The following is a 17,243-nucleotide window of genomic DNA, read 5'->3' as shown; positions in this document are numbered from 1 at the left end:
CTCTGCCTGAAGAGCCAGGAAGAAACTCCAGCCCCCCCAACAACTCCCTTTAGAGAAGGAACAAGTGGGACACAGGGCACTCCACTCGGCTGCTCCCACTGGCTCCCCCTCCCCTGCCCCTCCTCTTAGGTCCTGTTTTCTCCCCTATTAAACTGTGAGCTCCTTGAGGGCAGGGACTGTCTTTCCTTTCATTAATTTGTACCCAGCACTTTGCCTGGAACACAGAAGGGATTGAATAGATGATTACTGCATTGGATGCTCATGGCTGAGACACCCTCTTTTTTCCACTGAGTCTCAGTGTCCCCCGAAGAAGGAGAGGTGGAAGGGAGGACAAGGAAGGGTTAGCAAAAGAAAAACAGGGAACCAGAAGAGGCTTGCTCAGTTCTTGGTAACTAAGCCTCAGGATGACTCACTCTTGTTTCAGTCGTGTCTGACTCTTGGTGGCTCCTTTTGGAGTTTTCTTGGCAGACACTGGAGGGGATTTTGTCATGTCCTCCTTCAACTCATTTTTCAGATGAGGAAACTGAGGTAAACAGAGTGAAGTGACTTGCCCAGGGTTACACAGTTAGCAAGTGACTGAGGCCACACTTAAATTCAAGTCTTCCCAACTCCAGGCTTGGTGCTCTGTCCCCTGGGCCACCTCTCTGCCTAGGGGACTCACTGGAAACATCCAAATTTCCTCAAGGCCCTAGACTCTGATGGCTCCTGTATGTGGCCATCACCAATGGGGATACCCACCCCAAAGGGTCACAAACAAGCTGACACAGGATCCCAATGCAAGGGAAGAACTTCCAAACAAACCCAGGCACCAGGGCACAGAATTGGGGCAGTAGGGAAGGCCGGTGGGGCCCTAGGGAAACAAGAAAGAGCCTCCTGTCCAAGACGTTTCCGGAGGACTTGGCAGTGCAGCCAGGAGGCAATAAGGAAGGCTTGTCTAGGGAGGACAGCTGGAGGCTGCTGGTCCTGCAGAGTCTGTAATACTATCTCACCTCTGGATAATTTATAAGAGAAATAACTGTGCTTTAAAACACTGAAGAAAATCGTATTGGGAAGGGCCTGGTTCTTAAGAGTTAGACCAACCAGCTCAGGGTACAGGTTCTAGGGAAGGTCCTCCTCCCTGGGCAGGAGCATAGGACCCTTTAAACTGTTCCAACACCTCCATTTTACAGTTGCGAGAACAGAAGCACAAGTCATAAGTATAAGAGACAGAATTAGAATTCAGGGTCTCAGACTCCAAAGACGTTTTCCATTATCTCATGAATCCTCTTTGTAGGAGGACAAGGAGAGGAGCCATACCGGACAACTCTCCAGGGGTGGAGAAAAAAGAGCTTTGAAAACTGTAGGGAGAAGATTTAATGAGGACATGGCCCCCTAGCTGCTCTCTATGTCAGAGAAATGTTTTCAAAAGCATGAAGTGTTTCACAGCATTTATACAATTCTTGATCTGGGTCTCTCTATTTTTAACCCAGATGGAAGCTCAGTAGCCACTATGGAGTCCGCTCCTAAAACCAATCAGCCTAGAAGCTGTAACCTATTCAACATTCCCAGTGTGGGTCAGACCCTCCCCTCCCTAGGCAGCCTGGGAGCCTCACTCTCCAGGTTCACAGTATAAATGAAGAATTTTGGGAAGACACCCTCAACTCTCAGGTGTCTCTTGAGTCCTCCTTGGGTTACAATTACTTTGGTGACAAGAGCTCCTGAATCTGACCATCGGAGTTCTTTCTTGGCTTCTCATTCATCCATGACTCCTGCTTTAAGTTGCCAACTTAGCCTATTTCCCAGGCACCAACAGGACCTGAGTCCCTGCAGCACCAGCTATTAACTGGTTCTGGCAAGCAATTCATCTAATCTGATTTCTCCCTAAAGGACCAATTCTTCTTACCAAAAGAAAAAACAATAATCAGTTTAAGAATGATAAGGAAGGCAAAGACAGAAAGAATAAGCTCAGAGCTGCCCCACTATTTGGTGGCACTTCCAGTGGCCTCAAGACAATGAACAGAGTCAGGGTCCACCTCCATCTCAGCTCTGGGCATTTTCTCTGGAACGCTCTCCCTCCTCTGCTCAGACTACAGAGGTCCCTGGTTTCTTTTAAATCCCACCTTCTCCAGAAAGTCTTTTCCTGATCCTGCTTCAGTCCAGGGCCTTCCCCCTGATCTTCATTTCCTTATTATTCTGTGTTGTGTGGCTTGTTGGTCCTATTCATTTGCTCCTTGTCTCTCCAACTAGACTGTAAGCTCCTCAAGGGCAGGGGCTGTCTTTGGCCTCTTTTCTGTACCTCCAGAGCTTATCACAATGGCTAGCACATGCTTTACACCTAACAAATATTTACTGATTGATAATGACCAATTTTCACTTTGAAAAAGCAGATGAAGAAACCCATCTCTGCTCTTTCTTTGGAGGCGGAAGGCCCATGGGTATTATTGCAAACAACAAAGCTCTCTGTCTGTTGGACGGCTAAACTTTTCTTCTTTGTTACAAGGGAAAGCTCACTGGGTAGCAAAAAGCAAGGTGGAGAGGCATGAAGGGGCAGATAAAATATGACCATGATGTATTAAAAAAGTCATCAATAAAACATTCTTTTTTAGGAAAACAAATTATTATGAATAAAATAAAACTCTCCAAGGTTTCACACCTATCCAAAACACAACATAAATCAGAAGAGTAAAGTTTAATTCACTTTCATAAATGATTATAATAATAAAAGTTATATAAAATACATAATATATAATATAATAAAAGCTACTAAGAAGCGTTAACATTCAAACAGTGCTTTACAATTTATAATGTGTCATACAAATCCTATCTCATTGATCCTCTCAATGACCTTGTGAGATAGGGGTCATAATTATCTCTATTTTATAGCTGGGACAACTGAGGCTAAGAATGGTTACATAATCTGCCCAGGGTCACAAAGCTAGTTAAGTGTCCAAGACAATTTCCCACTTGAGCATCTCTGACTCCAGGGTGAAGGGTCTCACCACTGCCACCACCCCACCCCACTCCCTCATAAATGACCACATACGGTTTTCAACAGACGATACAAAGGCAAAGTCTGAGTCTCCAGACTAAGGATAGTGTTAGCATTTTACGGTCGAATGATTTGAAAGTAGTCAATTTGACAGTGTCTACATCAAAATTAAAACCACATCTCAAAGAAGAAAACCACATGTGTATGAGTGGGGATGGCGGAGGGGAGGCTGTTTTATTCATGGGAAAAACACCTGGGCAGGGAGAGAGCAGGCCTGAGGCCTCCTTTTCTTGAGGGGCCAAAATGAGCCTACCCCCCCCCCCATCAGCCGAGGTACTCCAAGTGGCCATTCCATCCACATGTCCACAATAGGCATCTACTAGCAACAAAGACCCAATAAACTCCAACCCTGCTTGATGCCGTTCTGAAGAAATGCAGCCTGTCATCAATCTTCAGACAATGGGCCGGTCTGACATCACGTAATCACATTAATCTTCATTTGTCTGATCACATCCTGTCATTCTTATGCAAATAGGACATTTGAGGATGCAACTTTTCTTCAAGACAGGATGTTGGGGCAAAGGGGAAGGGGCCAACGAGACCCCAGGGATGGCTTCTCCCCGACCCCCCTAAGCCATCACCCCCTCCCGCTTGTGTTTCCCATCAGAGCCAATGTGTTTGACATTCCAAAACGAGACCAGCATGAGGTAAAACAATCGGATCCTTTAGTTCCCTGTATCAATTCCTGGACCCAGAACAGTCACCAGTCCCCCAGACCCCTCTGGCTGAGCAGAATGGAAATGCAGATGGGAGACGAGGCCGGGCAGGGCCCCTTCATTCCCCAGTGTTTGCTGGACACAAGCTGTCAGGCTCAAGATCTCTAGGGGTAGGGGGCACACAGGGAGGGGGAGGTAGGAATGAATGAATGAATGGAGAAGAATGTTGAAAACCCTCTTAGTTAAACCTTCCAGACCAGGCCAGAGCCCAAACAGGATTATGGCAAGAGAGCTATCTTCCAGGATTTCAGAGTCCAGGGAACATGAGATTATATACACCTAGAGCAGAGGCCATTCTATCCAACTTCCTCATTTGAACAGAAAGGGAAACTGAGGCAGAATTCAAAAATAGAATCCCAGGACTCCAAAAGCCTTTCCACTGAATTCTGTTGCCTCCCCCTGCCCCCCCCACACACAATTTCTTCAGTCAAACCAGGTGGCAAAAACTGGGTTGACTGGTTTTGAAACAGGAAGTTTAATGGATTGTCTCTGAAAAGGTTTTGTTTCCACAAGCAGGTATCCATCATTCTCCCTGCACTGATGCTTTCGTGTAACTACTGTTGGGTAACAAATAGTCTCCATACTGTTTTGACAGGAAAAAAAAAAGCAAACAACAAACCTCCCCTGTAAAGGAAATAAATCTCCAAGACACCGAGAATGATTGCTAATCTGAGCTCAGAACAAAAAAGGCTGAGACTCTCGGCAGATCACACTCTAACCAAAAACAGAGGCGGATACTCCCCTTCAACTCCTGTCCACCTTTCTGAGGCTCCAAGCTGTCCAAGTCATAGTCCAAATGATCTGTCAAAGGGCATGGACCCTGAAGGAATTCTGCAGGATTTATCCCAGAAGCCTCCACAGTGTCAGAGGCACCATGTGGGCGACCAGCTAGAAAGGAAAAAAACTGGGGTCCTGCCTTTGTGGAGCTTACATTCTACCAGGGAGATCCAGCACATTTGAAGATAATAAATACATATAATAATGTGGACACAGCAGGAAGTAGGAACTGGCCCACCATGATCTTCAAGGTTCCATTACAGCCAAGGTATCTGAGACACTCTACCCAGGGCCTTTGATCATGATACAATGTGGTATCCAGTAGTCGGTGGAGAAGTGTCTTTGTGTCATACACTACCAAGGGAAGGTGTGTAGCATGTGCCACTCTTGACTGAGGCCACAGAAACACAGACACCTAAGAGAAGAGACATTCCTGTTGTTGTCCCATTGCTCCTAGAACAGAGTTGAAGATCTAGAATAGTCTAGACTTACTCTGCTCTTCCTTCATCCTGGGAAATCATGGGGCTGACTCCAGGATTGCTAACATCTCTAGGACTAGTCCAGAACCAGAATGATCCCCAGAGGGGATTAAAAAGGGAGGAGAGGCAATGAGATGCTCTATGTATGTGAGAGAGAGACTATGGGATGCACCTCTGGAGTCAGAAAGGCCCTTGAAAATCAATAAGCTCAATCCCTTCATCTTACAGAAGAAGAAACCGGAATGCTCAGGGACTTTGACAAAAGACAGGCTGTGATACCCTCAGTGAATAATGTAACTCTAAGATTGGAAGTTGCAGAAAAGAAAGGGGAGGAGGGCCCCTCCACAGTTCCAGTTGCTTTCACCATCCCATGACCTTATCTGAGTCTCTCAAAGAAGATAGGGACCAGACCTCCACTTTAAGGATGAAGAAACTGATCTGAACATGGCTCTCCCCGACCACAGAGCCATTACAGTAGCTCTGGGACATACCAGCAGGACTGGCACAAGGCCTGATCCAATATGGCACAGGAAGCTGCCAATCCCCACGGGCCCAGAACCATGGTGGAGCATCCCAGGGTTGACAGAGTCCTCAGAGGCCCAGCCCCTGTGGACAAGAACTCTACAACAAATTCAACCAGGGGTCTTCAGTTGCCCTTGAAGAATTCTGATGAAAGGAAACCAAACAGCACCTTTGGCAACATAGTCCACCTTGAGGTTGTTTGGGTTATTAGAGCATTTTTTCTTACACCAAGAGAAAATCAATCTCTCTGTCAATTTTCTGTCTCTGTCTGTCTCTCTCTCTAACTTATCCCCCTTTCCCTAGCGCTCCCCTCTGGGGATTCAGAGCTAGAGAGTGTTATAGCTCTGGAGAAGTCTACTACTCCCCTCATTTTACAGATGAAGACAGAGGCTTGCCCCACATCCCATGGCTAGGAAGTTTCTGAGGCAGCATTTGCCCCAGGATTCCCAACCACCAGGTCCAGAACTCCACCCATTCTGCCATATGGAGCAAAGAGATGAAAGTGACTTCACTGATTGCGGGGTCTGAGTGGACATGCCTCAAAAGTCTACATTTAAGGGGTGCCAGGCCTTTTGAAGTCTTTGCTTCTCCAAAGGAAGCATCCCCAGTTTTTCCAACAGAAGGCAAGCTCCCCAGTCTTCCCATTCTTGGTGACAGCCAGCCTCAGCTGTTAAGAAGGGTTTGTTTCAGCCCAAGCAGGGATAGCTCTACCCATACATTCACCTGAAGAGTCTTTAGGCATGTCTAAAGAGTCAGCTGATGCTGAGAGCAGTCAGTGTCTGAGGCACTATGCTAACTTCTGGGTCTAAAAGGAACTCAGTTTCTCCATTAAAAAAAAAAAAACCAAACCACCAAGACCCAAAGCTCCATAAAAAGAATTCCAGTGCAAGCCAGTAAAATGCCCTGAGGCAAATCACAGGGTCAGAGAAGTGATCCCATGAGTCTAGGAAGGAAGGAAAAGCAATAATGGTAAAGCCCCACAGCCAGCCTTTGGACAGAAGTCCTGGAGGCTCAACAACAACTTTCTCCAGACCCCTGAGAGATGGGGCAGAACTGGGGCAGAAAGTGGGAGGGGGGCAATGTCACAGCGCCCCCCCCACCTCAGAATCTCCTTTATCAAGAGCAGCTCCATGGACTTGGAGATGAGGAGACCTGAGTCTGGATCCAGCTTTGTGGACCTGGGAAAACCACAGAGCCCCTGAGTTTCCTCATCTGTAAAATGGGTAGAATCATCATAATCCCTAACCTGCAAGGTGAATTCAAAGATTGAATGAGATAAAAATGTAAAGGACATTACAAATTTTAAACAACAACTAACATCATCATCATCATCATCATTATCATCATCATTATTATTAATAGCTTTGGAAAGCCAAAAGCTTATATTTGACTCTAGATAAAAAAGAGGAGATACTCATCAAACATTTCTTGGGAAAGCAGATGTATGGATTGGGAGAAGCTATGATACAGTAGCTAAATCATAGGGAACTACTTTGCATACTTTATATACTTTAAGTACATAAAAGGGAAGTGACTTGTCCAGGGTCACAGAGCTAGTTAAAAATGAATAGTGATAATGATGGCATTAATAGCAATGACAGCTAGCACTGATATAGAATTTTAAGGTTTGCAAAGTACAAATAGAATCTCATTTGATTTTTACACCATGGGATATGGGCTATGATAATCCTCATTTTACAAATGGAAAATCTCAGGTAGATGTTGGTTAAGTGATTTGTTCAGAGTCATTCAACTGCTAAGAGAGAGTCTGAGGTCTGAACTGAACTCAGGTCTTCCAGACACTAAGTTCACACCACTGGACCACCCAGCTTAGAGTATGAAGGGGGTTTTGGAACCCAGATCTTGCTAACTTCAGCAACTGAACTCAGGTCTTCCTGACTCCAGGCCCAGCTCTTTCCCACTGTACCACTTAACTCAGTATCAGCAGGGGTACTGGAACCCAGGTCTTGCTGACTCCAAGCTCAGCATTCTCTCTTTCTTTCAAAAGAACTAAATCAGATGAAACACAAAGTCTAGGGAACAGATAGGGTAATGAATTACAATAGGTTGCAGTGAAACTCAAGGAAAAAAAAAAGAAACTGGCAGCAACAAATGAATAGTTAATTTGAATTGAAAAAGATTTTGAGGAGAAATACAAAGGTGCCGGCAAAGATTTTCATCAATATTAATTCACATACGATGTCTCACCATAACAGGAGGACTCCCCCCCCCCACCCCCGCTTTTTCTTCTTCAGTTCTTAAATGAAAAAGTGATCAGAGAATCATCTGGGTAAAAAAGTCCTGGATCTTAGATAGATGCTGCAGTGCAGTCTTTCCTACCTTGTCAATCTTATCTGGGCGATTGGTAGCTGCCAAAATAATCACATCTTTGAGCTGTTCAATCCCATCCATTTCTGTTAAGAGTTGGGCCAAAACACGGTCTGCTACATTTCCGGCACCTGAAGAGCTACATTTAAAAAATGAAAATTTAGTGCATACTAAATAACATAACCCTTCTGCATCCAAAAAAAGAAGAAAAGATTTTCATCATCTCTGAAATATAAGTAAAATGTTTTTTAATTGGGTAAAATAATCTTGCTGGACATTTTCCTCCCCCGTCATAATCCATTATTGGCCAGGAAGGAAGAATATGGAAACATATAAAGCCTCTGCCAAAGCAGGAAATGGGATTTAAAATCTCATTTCCCCGATTCTCTTGGGAGTCATGCAAGAGAGCTGAAAAAATACCAAAGAATCAATCAATCAGCAGTCATTTATAAAATGTTGACTATGAGGAACTAAGCCAAGGCAAGACAGAAAGACAAAAGGCAAACCTTCTCTACTCTCAGGGAGCTTACATTTTAATGAGGAAGACAACACAAACACACACACATAAAATATAATAGCAAATCATATCATGTCAGATCATATAACATATTAATCATATTACACACACACACACACACACACACACACACACACACACAAACACTTAAAATATAAATGAGAGGATAGGCAATGAAGACCCTAGCAGCTGTTGGGAAAGGAACACAATAAGTCCTTCCGAGGCACCAAGTTAGATCTCAAAGGAAATAATTCCAATTACAAATGGATAGGGGAGGGGAAGGCTAAGTGGCGTAGTGTATAAAGCACCAGCCCTGGAGTCAGGAGTACCTGGGTTCAAATCCAGTCTCAGACACTTAATAATTACCTAGCTGTGTGGCCTTGGGCAAGCCACTTAACCCCATTTGCTTTACAAAACAACCTAAAAAAAGAAAAAAGAAATAAGAAATGGATAGGGGAGCATACAAGTCTGTTGTGATAATCAAATGAGATTATAGAAATATATACATCTGTGTATATGCATATGCATGACATTGTAAGCTTTAAAACATTATATTAATGCTTGCAGGTTATAGGAAAAACAAACACACTTATATACTTAGTGGAGATGTGAGTTGGTCTAGCAATTCTAGAAAGTAATCTGGAATCATGCCCCAAAAGTTTCTGAACTGTACATATATCCTATGACTCAGAAAACCTTCCCCTGGTCTATACTCCAAAGAGATGGATTGGAATGAAGAGAGACTTGATTCAGGGAGATCAATTCCAATAAGTTGAGTGGTGAAATAATGAAAGTCTATACTAGGGAGGCAGATAAATAAGGAATGGTGGGAAAGAAGAGTTTGTAAGAAATGTTGGGGAAGCAGAAGGTACGGCAACTGATTGGGTATGTGGGGTGAGAATGAAAAAAGGAGCATGATATCAAGTGTGTGAAGCTAAGTACTAGAAGTAGGGTGGTACCATCACCAGTAATAGGAAAGTCAAGAAAGAGTAGAGGGTTTGGAGGTAAAGATAATGAGTTCTGTTTGAAGAATGTTGACTTTGAAATGGTTATCCAGTTCAAGACAGTCTAACTGGCAGTTGATGTCACAGGCCTGATGCTTAGGACAGCCTATGGTTGGCAATTATTTTCATAAAAATAATAACTGAAGCTGCTAAGATCAAGTGAGAAAGTATCGAAAAGAAGAGAAGAGGGTCCAGAACAGAGCCCTGAGGACACCCAGAAAAAGAAACTGAGAAATGATCCAGCAGTGACAGAGGAGGGTGTCTAAGAAAAGAGGGTGTCAATAATGTCAAATACTGTAGAAGGTCAATAAAGCTGGAAATTGAAAAATGGCCACCCAATTTGGTAATTATATGATGTCTCATAACTGAAGATAGTAGTTTCATTTGACCAATGAGAGCAGAAGCACAAACACAGAATAAAGTGAGAGAAAATACCAACCTGGATGGTATTTTCATGACTTTTGATTAAGAAATGAAGAAGTAGAAATGATGGGATCTAGAAAGAGGTTTTTCGGGAGAGACTCTAAGGCATGTTTGGAGGTCACATAAATAGGGAAAGACTAAAGATGAGCAAGATAAGTGATGATGGTGGAAGCAATCTGCTAGAGAAGATGAGGGGATGGAATCAAGGGTACATGCAGTAGAATTTACATTGGCAAAGATAAAGGTCACCTCTTCAACAGACACTGAAGCAAAGGAGGAGAAGGTGGGGGAAGATATTAAGAGAAAGGAAGAAGAGAAAATCTGGCAAATGGTCTCAATTCTCCTAATAATGCAAGAGTTAATGTTCTCAACTAAGAAGCTATCTCAGGCCAAGTGTTAATGAAAAGGTCAAGTCCAATATCACACAGAGTAAATAAGAGATAGAGCCAAGATTTGAACCCAAATTTGCATCTCAAAACCTTAGTTCCTCTAGTCTTTAAGAATACAAATGTTGGCCCTTCCTCTTCTTCCATAAACTGGGGGCATACTTGCAATACTCTGGACTGCTGGCATTAGTGTTTTGTTAGTCTAGACTTTCTGTCTCTTCCCTTACCCCTTTTTCATAAACCTCCAATGGCTCCCTATTACCTTCAGGATCAAAAACAAAATCATCTGTTGGATGTTCATAAAGCTGCATTTATAAGCTGGTTTCCTTCCTTTCCAATGTTTTTATGCCTTACTTCCCCACAATGGCTTCCATCTTCCTTCTGCTCCCAACCCAAATCCCACCTTCTAGGAGATATCCCTACTGATGATCTCCCTTACTGTTAGACTCTTTCCTCAAATAATTGGCTCCAGCTGACTTGCTATACATCCCCTATGTATTAAGAGGTTTGCTTGCTGTTTTCCTCATTAGACCATGAGCTACTTGGGAACAAGGATGCCTATTTGTTTTCCATGTAACCCCAGGTTTGAGCATAGGCTTATAAAAGCAAGCTGACTGGACTTATTTCGAACCAAGACTTAGCCATTGTATCTTCTTCTGTTAAAAACCTTGGTATGGTGTAAGGAATATTCAGTAACTAAAATGCTAGGATTTTTGCTCATTTTAACCTTATTAGTTGGTTCCAAAGATGAAACATCTTTTGGGCTCTGGATATGTTGTCGGTAGTGGAAACACAGAGCACGGAATGATGAAATGTGATGGATTATTTCTACTCAACACACCTTTCTTTTCTCCAGACCCAAATGTCTTTGGCAAACCCACTGAGGATGGGGTCACTTCCTGGAGCTGCTTTATGTGTGACGGGACCCTTAGCAGACAGATGGGAATTATCATTCCAGGGAGACGCAAGGAAATGAGCACTGAAATTCTGTTTTATCATTTCCCCCTTGGCCCCAGGCCACGGGAATGAGAAAAGTCCCATCATTTAACATCATTTCACATCGCAGTCTGGTATAACCTTTGGCTCAACCTTAAACCAAGGTCTCCTTGCTGTGTATGAGGAACACTACAACATATATCCTACAACATTTATAACATCTAAGCATTTACAGTTTTATTTGGGGGAAAGTTTTTTTTTTGAAGGCTATAATGATAACAGGTATTAATACTAAAAGGGGAAGGGAAGGGACAAGCATCTGATAAGTGTCTACTATGTGCCAGGCAAATCTCATTTCATTGGATCCTATCAACCACCCTGCTGCTACTATCTCCATTTGACAGTTGAGGAAATGGTGACAGAGAGAGTTTAAGTGAACCACCCAGGGTCATACAACTAGGAAGTATCTGAGGCTGGATTCCTGACTCCAGGTTCAACAATCTACCCAGACCAGACCCTTAATGTTCAACAAGAATAAATCCATATCTCACCAGAAATAAAGTGTGTACCCAATGATCATGGAATGGCAGAACAAATGATGACACAGGATTATTTGATAGAGAACAACCAATATGAAGAATTCAGGGAAACTATAGCAAGAGTTGTATCAAATGGCCCAGAATAAGTAAGAGAACAAGATGCACAATTGATGCATAAATGAAAAAAAAGATGGACCCCACAATCATGAACCTCCTGAAGAATAAATGGTGAAGTCTATGTGCCTATTCATTTTAGAGAAGTGAGGTTTATGGTGTTTAATACTGCATACACTGTCTTTTGTGGGCAGTTTTGCTTAGTTGTTTTCCTCTGTTTTAAGGGCAGTACCGAAGGGAGACCAAGGAACTGTCAAGAATAAAAAAAAAAAACCCTTTCTTTTAAATAAAGACTAAATCTTCAACTGGGCTTTGGTATAGTAGATAGAGCACCTGGTCTGGAATTTAAAAGACTAGTCTTTATGAGTTCAAATCCGGTCTCAGACACTTCCTAGCTATGTGATCCAGGGCAAATCACTGTACCAATTTCCTCATCTGTGAAATGAGCTAAAGAAGGAAATGATAAGTCATTCTAGTATCTATGCTAAAAAACAAAAAAAAATACAAAGGGAATCACTGAGAGTCAGACATGACTGAAAAAAAACAATCAAACCACAGCAATAACAAATCCTATGATAAACCACCCCAAATCTCAGGATTAAATCCTGCAAAACTGTGATTGTATATCAATGATTGAGAAATATCACTGGCTCTAATGGCAACCTCCTCATTTTATAGTCACATTTTAAACAGTTGGAGCACCCAGAGTTATACTTCAGTTGTCCTGGCACTCATTACCTATAAAAAAAAAAAAAAAGAAAGGAGCTTGGCCTAGTCAACATGCTAGAAAATTCAAGGATCCCTATGCTTTTCTGATCGGCTACCTCCCCCTCATTTATTCCAATCACCCATAGAACTAGATCTCAAAATAAAATAGGTTCCAGAGCAGAAAGAGTATTAGAATCTAACAGTGAATGGATTTGATTCATTTCCCTCTTTCCACTTTGGGCCATGCAGGCTCTACAATGAAGAATAGTTTTGAGGAGTAGGATTTCTTCCACAACCGTAGAACAGGGACAAATGAGGGTATGGAAAGAGTTACTACAAAGCAATGAAACATGTTTCTCCAGTGGAGTGTTATTTATGGCCTGAGACGATTCACTGCATCCAAGTTTCATTCATTTGGGTAAGTTTCCAAAGGAAGTCATGGCATAAGAGTCCACCTTCTTGGACTAGAAGCACCCACTGCTAGGGACACTGGGCAGGCAGGCAGAGTGTAGAAAGTTGTTTAGAGTTGAGACTGAGTCAGGCAGGGGATGAGTGAGAGGCCCTTGGGGCAGCATCCCAATGGCCCAAGTCTGACCTGCCTAACGACCCTCCTCCTCCTGATGCACCAAAGCAGACAGAACAAAAGAAGGAAAATCCATGAGGCTATTGAGAGGTTTATAAATTCTCTTCATATCCTTACCTTGGGCCCCACCTGGAGGCGAGAAGTTAGCATGACAACAATCTTTTGATTTGTTCATGTTTGCCTCCATCTCTACCTTTCTGCCTTTGTGACATAGAGAAGTCATTTCTCTTAAGAGATCTCTACAGGACTTTTGGTTCTGTCCTTTCCAGTCCAAAGACCATGAGAAATCACAGATGCAGAGAGGGTAGTTCTGTCACCTATGAACACCCTGTCTGCCACTGTATCAGCAGGTCTCTGTGACCTCTCGTTTCCTTGACTGCCCCCATCTCCTAACTCCTTGCATTTTTCCTGCCTGTCTCTGGGGTCTAGAACTGTCTACCTCATCTCTGGTTCCTGGCTCCCTTCAAGTATTGGCCAACATCCACCTTGTACAAGAAGTCTTCCCAGTCTTCCTTGAGCTTATTAGCAGCTTTGCCCTGAGATTTCTACCATCTACATCTTGTTTGTATGTTATTGTCTGCATGGTGTCTATCCCTCATGAGAGCTCCTTGAAGAAATGGACTGGTTTTTCCTTTCTTTGTATCACTGTGTTTATCATAGTGACTAAAACATAATGGGTAATTAGTAATAAGCATTGTTGTTGGGGTTTTTTGAGGTAACAGGGATTAAGTGATTTGCCCAGGGTCAAACAGCTAGTAAGTGTCCAAGGCTAGATAGGAATTCTGGTCCTCCTGATTCCAGGACTGAGGATCTATCTGCAGTGTTACCTAATGTAAGGATTATTATTCATAATAATAAGAGCTGGTACTTTATATATGCTATCTCATTTGATCCTCAAAACAACCCTGGGAGGAAAGGACTATTATGATGATTTATAGATGAGGAAACTAAGGCAAACAGTTAAGTGACTTGCCCAGGGTCAAACAGCTAGTAAGTATTTTGAGGGAAGATTTGAACTCAGGCTTTCCTGTCTCCTGGTCCAGTACTCTATCCAATGTGCCACCCAGTTGACTCAATCAATTAAGATAACATACATAAAGAGTTCTGTAGACCTGAAAACTTTTTACAAATGCTAGCTATCATCATCTCTTTGCTGTTACTGCTACAGTTGTAAATTGTTGTAAGTCTCCCTATCAGAGTATGTGAGACAGAAGAAAGAGGGCAAGAAATTGAAGGCCATCCAATTTGCAATGTTATGGTAGGAAAGAAAATAGATAAATGTCTAAAATGAAGGGAAAGGAACAGGATTCTCTTTTCCACTTCCACAGACACTATCACCCTGGCTTAGACCTTTGTCATCCTTCATCTGGACCTCTCAGAGCCTTCTACTTGGTCTTCCTGTCCCACATCTCTCCCCACTCCACCCCAGCCACCACTTACAGCTATCAAAGATTTTTCTTAAGGGCAGGTATAACTATGCTCTTGGCCTGCTTATCAAACAACAGACTGATTTCCAGGGCTTGCCCCCTACCCACTACTCTGTGCAGCCTCTAAACCAAAGGTTCTATTCTTTTTATGTCTATGGACTGCCTGAAAAAGACTATGGCCCCCTTCTCAGAATGTTAAAATGCATAAGACATAGGATTTCAAAGGAAATAAATGAAACTGAAATAGCTATCAAAATATTAAACACACACACACAAACAGGTTCAAAGATCCAAAGATAAGACATCATGCTCTAAATGAAATACAAACTTGCAGTGAAGATGGCTGAGTGAAATTATGGATGAGACTCACTCTTCCATATAACCTTCAACATTCATTTAAAATAAAAAATAAATAAATAGAACAAAATTTTTTTAAAAAATTAAAAAAATAATGATCAAGAAATCCAAAGAGAAATAATAGCAAGAATCTTTATACAGATCAGAACAATACAAAAAGACAGTCAGAAGCTTACAGTTCCTGGGGAAAGGGTCCCACCAGGAGAAATGCTGGTAAACACTGTTTAGAGATTGTCCAAAGGTCTCTAAAGCCTGCCTGTTTATAGAACATGGACAAGGAGGAAGACTAGAGCTCTGGAATGGAGATGGAGTGAAGGGAGCTGGGAAACTCCCTGCCCTATGTGAACGACATGGCAAAGAGCCTGGAAGTCCAGTCAGCACAGACCAGAAATGATCAAGGGGCAAGAAGCCAGGAGTTCTTTAATGGGGCATGGGAGGGGGGAGCTTGAGGGGGGAAAGTCAGAAACAGAAGTGCCTGGACATCAGAGGCAGGTATCTCCAAGGTGTCAGCAATCTGATTTGAGATGCTTCAGAAAGCCCCCGCCAGCACAATGAATTCAGGCATATGAGGGGAGGAACATATGGTAGCAAGAACAGAGGGACAGAGGTCAAGACCAAACAGAGCCTGCCCACATGATGCCAGAGTGTGGGAGGGAATGAAGCCTCTTATGAGGGCTGAAGCTGCAAATATGAGTTCACAAAAGAAGATATTAAATATTAAGAATATTATGTGTCAAGAGATGCCATGAGGTAAATGAAGAAGAGGAGAATAATTCTACAATAAAAGCAAAATGAGCTTTAAAGAGGATTATATTTTCAGGAGGAAATAAAGAAAGAGATTTAAAAAACAAAAAGTAGAAATGAAATAAGGGCTCCAGATTAAAGAGATGTAAAGAGAAAACACAACCAAACAGAAGGCAGAAAATCTTATCCCAAAAATGAAAAATACTGGAATGGAAATTCTCTATAAAGCTGCATAGGGCCTGACATTGTAGGTAGGAACTTATTTTTTTAATTGACTGAAATGAGAATGGAACAAATAGAATTAAATTACTCCATAAGAAAAAAAAGAAATGTTAGAACAAATTCAAAAGGCTGAAAAAAATTGAAGAAAATATATCAATTATTTTTTTAAAAAAACTGACTTGGTAAAACAGGGAAGGAAAGGAATTTCAAGAGTTAGATTTCTTGAAATCCAACGACCAAACAAAAGGCATGAATTTGAAGGTACCATAAATAAGAATTGCCCAGATCTATCAAAAATAAAGAGCAAAATGAAAACAGAATCCATTATGACTTCTTCAAAGAGCCCAAAATGAAAATGCCAGGAATGTCAATCAAAATCCAGGGATAAAATGTCAAAGAAAAAAGGATAAGGAGTTAAAAAAGTTCAAGTACTGAGGAACAAGCTGGGATCACTCAAGATTTGTTGGCTGCTACTTAAAAGGAAAAAAAACTTAGATCATAATACCAACAAGAAAATGATAAAGTATTACAAGAAAAATGTGTCCTACAAAACTGAGAATAATCCCACAAAAGAGCATGGGAAGAATAGATCTTTACAACAAAAGGGTTTTGAAACATTCCTTATGAAAAGAAAATTCAGTAGAAACTTTGAAATCCAAACATGAGAGTCCAGAAAAATCTAGAAAAGTAAATATAGAATGTCCTTGTCAGCATGCTTGTATATTTGAACAATTGGTAGGGGCTTACTTTCTAAATGAGAGAGAAGAAAAATTGTCTCTTTAGCACATTAATGTTTTAAAGAGCCAGAGAAAATTAAATAAGAAAAAGAGAGGGCCTAGGAGTAGTTTTATTTTTATGGTTGAAGAAAAGGGAGAGAAAAAGAAATCCACCTGATCTTTTCATTCATCCCAACCCTGTAAAGTAGTATTAGAATTGGCCTTAGTTTTACAGATGAGGAAATAGGACAAGAGATCAATGACTTGTCCAGAGACAACAACAACTAAAAGTCAAATTAGCATCCATGTTCAGATCTTCCTGACTCCAAGTCCTATCATATACCTCTATTAGCTACACTGCCTAAAGGATTAACAGCATATATGTCACAATAATTGCAAAATTGATCTACCACATGAATATAAATGGCTCTATCTTAAAAAAAAAAACAAGAGAATAAGAGGAAAATAGATGGTGACACTTTTCACAATTATAACTAAGGAAATTTTTTTTTATTTTTAGTTTTAGCAAGGCAGTGGGATTAAATGACTTGCCCAAGGTCACATAGCTAGGTAACTATTAGGTATCTGAGACTGCATTTGAACTCAGATCCTCCTGACTCCAGGGCTGGTGTTCTATCCACTGCGCTACCTAGCTGACCCAAGAAGAAAATTCTTAATTAAAAAAGCAAAGATACTAGAACCTTTTTCAGGTCTTAG

At 41.8% G+C, this 17,243-nt stretch overlaps 1 protein-coding gene across 3 annotated transcripts in view; it reads right to left on the bottom strand.

Annotated features, from left to right (window-relative positions):
* The window catches only part of AFG2A (AFG2 AAA ATPase homolog A), a 238,094-nt gene that overhangs the window by 169,714 nt on the left and 51,137 nt on the right, over positions 1–17,243 (bottom strand). For all 3 annotated transcript variants that reach the window (XM_074228357.1, XM_074228358.1, XM_074228359.1), the window contains exon 14: positions 7,863–7,989. In XM_074228357.1, coding sequence (XP_074084458.1) covers positions 7,863–7,989 — 127 coding nt within the window. The remainder of the gene's footprint in view (positions 1–7,862; positions 7,990–17,243) is intronic.

Source organism: Macrotis lagotis, chromosome 3 (assembly GCF_037893015.1).
Source record: "Macrotis lagotis isolate mMagLag1 chromosome 3, bilby.v1.9.chrom.fasta, whole genome shotgun sequence".
NCBI lineage: Eukaryota > Metazoa > Chordata > Mammalia > Peramelemorphia > Peramelidae > Macrotis > Macrotis lagotis.
Note: the sequence above shows the minus strand (reverse complement) of the source record. Positions and strands in the feature narration are given on the sequence as shown.